We start from the raw sequence: 6,000 nt of genomic DNA, 5'->3' as shown, positions 1-6,000 counted from the left end.
CAGGTGCAGAGCAGTGAGCCCGGAGGCGAGGACCAGGTGGCCTTGAGACATGTGGGCAGGACCGGAGCTGGGCTGGGATGAGGCCGGGGTCCTCAACCCAGGAGACAGGGTGTCCTCAGACCCCGGGTCTCACTGGGGTGACTGCCACCTGCAAAATGTCCATGTGGTCCAGAAGCATCCTCCAGAGCTCTCCTGAGGTTGGCACGGCACCCAGACCTTCGCAGAGGCCTGTCACCGCCCATGGCCCGGGGGAGAAGGGGACAGCCTGAAGTCCCCCAGGTCCCCAGCTTGTGCTACAGGGGAACCATCAGTAGGTAGGTCTAACCAGGCAGGAGGGGAAGGGGTCAGGACAAGCTTCTTCCTAGGGACATCTGAGCAGAGCCACCCCAGTACCCTTGCTCTGTCCAGACCCCACAGCTGTGGGGTGAGGTAGGAGCTCCTGGCCCCCAGAAGCTGCCTCTCCAGCCTGTCTAACCTAGCAAGCCAGGTCAGCTGCCCAGTCAAGAGCCACAGGCACTGTCCTGGGCAGGAGGAGGGCCCTGTCAGATGGGATGATGACTTATAATTAATCCACCAAACATTAACTTAGACAAGGGTGTGTCTCAGATAGACAGATCTGGTTCAAATCCTGCTGTGTAGCCTTGGGCAAATTACTGACCCTCTCTGGGCTTCATATTTTCATTTGTAACATTATTTCTCTTTTTCACATAAGGAAACATTTATTTGAGGTTTAGCATGAAATCATACAAATAAAATTTGTATAAACACAAATCCACACTGTGTCATGTCATTTCCATGGCATCATAGCCGCGGGGCCCCAGAGTGCTATTGCTATAAACATACCGAGTTCAGGTACTAGCCAGTGACAGTTTTCCCTTCCACCCTACCCTATGTCCCTGTGGCTGAGGGACAAAGCAGTTCCACAGCCGCCAGGCCCTGGGAGGGGTCAGCACCGCTCAGGTGGACAGGGCCTGGCCAAGAATCTGAGGTGGCACCTGCTGGCTGTGGTGCTGGCCTGGAGCCCACAGAGGCCATGCCCCCCCACCCCTGTGCCATCTTGGCCCTGCCTGAGCGTGCCCTAGCTCCTCCAGGGCCATCATCACATTGCCAGTGTGGAACTGGGTGGCTGCCTGAGCCGTCACCCAGGGCAGCAGGAATCCCTCTTGCCTCCTTGGCCCGTCGGTCCCCCTGCCAGTCCCCCTTTGGGTTTGCTCTCATCTCTGGCTCCCTGGGAAGCTTCCCGGGGAGTTAGCTTTGCTGAAGTGGGCAGTGAGCCTCATGAACAGGGAAAGATGACCGACTCAGCCACCTCCACCGGCTCACCCCGCCTGCAGAGCCCCCCCCAGGGCAGCCGGAAGCCCAGCCCCGGGGGTGGGATGGATGGGGCCCACCTGATGGGAACCACCTGGGGTTCTTGGCAGTCACACCCATCTCCCATGCTGGACTCCGGGAGGCCGCGGCTTCTGGGCTTTCCTCAGGGCCTCCGAGGACCCATCTCAAAGGCTCCGAAGGCCAGGAGCTGATAAGGCAGCCGAGCGTGGCACGGGCCTGTCAGGGACCCAGCTGTCACTCCCAGGGCCACAGAGGCCATACCCTTGGCCTCCACCCCCACCCATTTCCTGCCATGCACAGAGAAAGGCCTGTGACAAGGCCAGAGCTTCAGAAGGCGGGGACCTGGGGCGGCACCTCCTTGTAAGACAGAGTTGGAGTGAGGCCACCAACACCATGCACCTCTGAGCCAGAGCCGGGAGGACCAGCAGGACGAGGCCACTTGTCTCTGAAAGGAGGGGCTCCGAGAGGGAGCAGGCAGTGGCCCTCCTCCAGCCTCTCCTCCCAGGCTCCTCCCCCTCCCAGTGAGTGACAGGTTCTGGCTGGAAGCACCTCAGAGGACCTGGGGGGCCCACGCCATGTGGCCACCAGAACTGGTTGCCTGGCCTGGGGACGAGGGGTGTGAGGATGGCTCAAACCCTTCCCTGGTGAACCACCCTGATGTCCCTGTCTCCGGCACTGGGGCTGCAGAGCTGCTAAGTGGCGTGGGCGGGGGGGGGGGGCTGGCCCCTGGCAGATCTCGTTGGTGCTGATGGCTTTTCTGGGGTCCTTTGTGCACCCAGCCTCCTCCTCCCAGCTGGCCTGATTAGAAGGAGTGCAACACCAGGAAAATTATTAATTTCCATCCTCAAGTTTACTTCTGGGAAAGTTTGCCAATTAACTCAGCAGGAGGAGGCTCCCAGAATAAGAGGGGAGGGGCAAGGCCCAGGGTGGACGGGGGAGGGCGGCAGCAGAGAATCCCCCTCAGGAGCTCCAGGGTCAGACAGGCCAAGGCCACTGGCTGGCAGTGACCTGAAGAGGGGTTCAGAGGTGGCCCTGCAGAGTGGCATGAAGGGCAAGGCGCCTTGGTACCAGTTCTCCAGGGCTCCACTGCGTCTGCGGGCAGGGGGAGGTGGGGAGCTCTGGCTCTGATGGTGTGCGTGCAGGTGTGCGTGTGTACGTGTGTGTGCACACACACTGAAGACAAGCTCCAGCTGGGTCTGAAGCCAGGGTGACTGCAGATGCTGTGGTGGCCATGGCCGGGCCGTTTCCAGGGTCTTCAGGAAGTTCCACGCGGCAGTGCCTCACACGCTTTGCTCTCTGCTCTCCGGTGCCTGCTCGGGATGCAGCCCGGCACCGGATGGAGCCCAGGCTAGGCCAGCACCCTACCCTGAGCTCCACCCCATCCTCAAGGGCCCTGTTCTGAGGTGCAAAGCCAATCCCTCCTGTGTGCGGCTGGACTCTCCCCGGAGGCTTCTCCCCTCTGTATCCTGCAGTGTGCTTCTTTCTGCTCCGGCAGGCGGGGGTTGCTTCTTGCTGTACCCCGAGTCTGTGTGTAGCTGGGGAAGGGGCAGAGGGTGTGGCTCCCTCCCTGCCAAGGCATCCGGGAAGTGGCCTGGGCACGGTGCTCAGTGGGCAGACACCAGGTGCAGGAGGAGACCCAGGGGGCACACACAGCGGCTGTCTGGGCCCTTGGGCCTTGGTATCCCATATGGCATCCAGTACTCTCTGGAGGCTGAAAAGACCCAGAATCAATCCATGGAAGAGGGGAGTCACAAGGCCAGGCACGAGGGGCTGCCTCCTCTGGGGCCAGATCTAATGGAGAGCTCCTGAGGGTGGGGGGCATCCAGCTGCTTCCTGACCTAGGGAACCTGCCCAGAAGCCCACAGTGGGAGGCAACCCACTGTGCCCAAGGTCCCGGGTCCCTAGGGGACAGTCCTGCCCAGCTGGCTTCCGGATGTGTGGCTCAGGAATGCTTCCGTCAGCTCCCTCAGTAGCAGTCAGGCCTAGAGGACAAGGCCACTGAGTGGTCTTTCTCTGCTGCTTTTAAAGGCAGCCCATGACAGTCATCTCCTGCCAGCCGACGGCCAGGGCTGCTGGTTCCTGCTACTCAGGTTCATCTCATCTCTGGTCCCTCCAAAGGAAGGGGCTTTGGGCTCACCCCCCAGCCATGCCCTAACAACCCCCATCAAGCTCCAGAAGTACTTAAAAACGTAAATTTAACAAACTGCATTTCTAAAATCACAAGTGGGGGTCATTTTATATATTTTATGGTGTAACAGCCATTAATGAAGTTTGGTCCCTGCCGCCACAATGGCCCAGAGACTGAAGTTTGACTCCTGCCCTCCGTGCGGGCCTGGCATGACACAAGTGTCAATAAGTCCAGAGGCAGGGTGAGGCCCAGCCAGCGGAGCACTACAGGGCAGGGCAGGTCCTGAAGGCTCCCATGTGGAGCTGCTTCTGGTGCTAACGGGTCAGAGGATCCTGGGGACTCCTGGACACTAAGAGGCCCCTCCAGGCCTCTGGCTTGGGGGAGGAAAGGGAGTGGCCGAGACCTGCTGGCCTCCCCTTCCTGATCAAGCACCCATGCAGGTAGGATAGAAATGTGGGCCTGAGCTCCCCGAAACCCCCAACACCCACTCACACACACACGTGCCCTGTCTGATACCCAGGAGGCCCAGGCCAGCTACACTGCCAGAGTGGCTGGCCAGCCTGGCTTCCCAGAGCACTTTCAGGGCACGATCACTTTTTTTGGGCTCCTTGTCCCACTGGGCAAGTTCCCGTGAGGCTGCTGGGCTGTGCTGCAGAGCAGTCCCGTGGCTGGGGCTCACAGGCCCTGGAGGAGGAGGCTGCCCACCCTACCCGGCCGGAGAAGGCCAAGAGAGCAGTCCCTCCTTCCAAAAGATGGATGTGCTGGCGTCCTCAGGGGGGTGCATCAACCAGAAATGGGGGTTCCTTGAGTCTGTGGTTAGCACTAGGGCTGCTGACTTTCCTCCACTGAAGAGGGGCCAGTGGCTGTCCCCCGCTTGAACCCACTGCCCAGCCCTCCAGTGGGGTAGGCAGCAGCACTGGTGAACTGGGGAGCTGTGTGCAGAGGCCAGCAGTGGCCCAGGGAGGGGTCCAGCAGAGAGGGAACAAAAGCCGGCCAGAGTCCTCTCAGGCCCCCTCCTCCACTTGCCCCATGCCAAGATGCTTAATCTCCAACTGCCTCTGGGCTAGTGCTGACCCCCAAGCAAACAGGGGCAGGCTTCCCGGGGAGGGGACCTCCCTTCCAAACACTGAGCAGGGGTGGAGTGCTGGGGAAGTGCCTTAAAGAGGGCCCTGGTGAAGGGTCACCTGAAGTGGGCTTGGGGCAGGGCACTCTGACCCCAGCGCCTGGTGATGCTGGAAGACACCACCAACTTCCCTCCATCTCCAGGGTTGGTTCAGAGCTGTGACCCAGAGTGACCAGGGCCAGGCTCCACAGGCAAAGTGGGCCTCCGAATCCCAAGGTGGGTTCTGAGGGCCAAGGAGGAGGCTGGGTCCAGCAGGGGAGGAGGGCCCACTGCAGCCTGAGGGCAGAGTCCCTGGAGAAAGGAGGGGAGAGGGCTTCCTCCTGAAATTCGCTGGGCTATTGTTACACTTCTCTGAGGCCAGGGAATGTTTCCAGGAGACTGTGACAACCAAAAATAATAATAATAGCGCCCCTCCCCCAGCAGCAGGAATTCTGGAAAAAACAGCTGCTGCCGTTATCCGCCCGAGGAAAGAACAAGGTCAGGCGCTGCGAAGATTTAATTTAAGGCGCTCCCCCGCAGCCCGCGGGCCACGCACGGCATGCTCGTGTCCTCCCTGCGCGGGACTCCGGGCTGTCCCTGCGGCTGTGGAGGGCCAGGGACACCAGGCCTGGCTCCCAGCGTCCTAGCAGGGGTCTCAGGCCTGGTCTGAGTGGCCAGGGGCAGGGGCCAACTACGCTCATGCTGCTTTCCACCTTCCGCTTCTAGGGGGACAAAATCAGTCCTCAATAAAGCACGCCAAAATGGGAGGGGACGCGGCGGTCTGTGGAATAGGGCCGACCTTAATCAGAAGTGATGGCTGAGTGGGCCATGGGCGCTGCGGGCCAGACCCGGGCGGGGCCACTCAGACCCTTGTCCTTGTTAGGCCGAGGCTTGAGAGGGCGGGCTCCGGGCGCTCAGAAACGGGGTGGCTGGGCCTGGAAAGTTCCTTGCGCCAACGCCCACTCCCCACGGGCCGCGCAGGGCAGTCCTGACCGGCTCGGGCGCGGCACACGGTGGGTGCTGGGAGTCCGGTAGTCGCTGCAGGCGGAGTTCGCGGGCGGGGATGCAGCTATTTTGCACCATGCAGAGCCAGAGACGCCCGGTGAGAGCGCGCCTCCTTGTCCCTGTGCGCTGACGAGGGGAACCCCTGCGGTCGCCGGAGTGGACAGAGACCCGGGGCTAGCGCCAACGTTCCGGGCGATGCACAGCTGCGGGCTCGGAAGCCGTTCCGTGTGCTCAAGGCCAGCCAGGCCTCCCAGCCCCCGCCCGCCTGGGCTCCAGTGTCCCTGGGAGACGCGGACTAACACCAGTAGTTCTTGGCATTTCCCAAACTGGGGGATTGGGGGCTAGCAGGAAGGACGGAGACGGGGAGGAGACGGGGTCGAACCCGTTGCTTTTTACTTTAAAATTACATATTTTATGTCACAATCGCTTTTCG

The 6,000-nt window shown here is 61.1% G+C and overlaps 1 protein-coding gene across 1 annotated transcript in view; it reads right to left on the bottom strand.

The window, feature by feature from the left end:
• Positions 1 to 524: 524 nt before the first annotated feature.
• The window catches only part of LOC124105824 (uncharacterized), a 48,352-nt gene continuing 42,876 nt past the window's right edge, over positions 525 to 6,000 (bottom strand). Inside the window, exon 5 of the mRNA XM_058585224.1 lies at positions 525 to 3,043. Within this exon, the coding sequence (XP_058441207.1) occupies positions 2,353 to 3,043 (691 nt within the window). The 3' untranslated portion in view covers positions 525 to 2,352. The remainder of the gene's footprint in view (positions 3,044 to 6,000) is intronic.

Source organism: Marmota monax, unplaced genomic scaffold, assembly GCF_021218885.2.
Source record: "Marmota monax isolate L192 unplaced genomic scaffold, Marmota_monax_Labrador192_F-V1.1 WCK01_AAM20220418_F8-fsc00220, whole genome shotgun sequence".
In the NCBI taxonomy this organism is placed as follows: Eukaryota; Metazoa; Chordata; class Mammalia; order Rodentia; family Sciuridae; genus Marmota; species Marmota monax.
The sequence above is the reverse complement of the archived record's forward strand: the minus strand, read 5'-3'. Positions and strand labels throughout refer to the sequence as shown.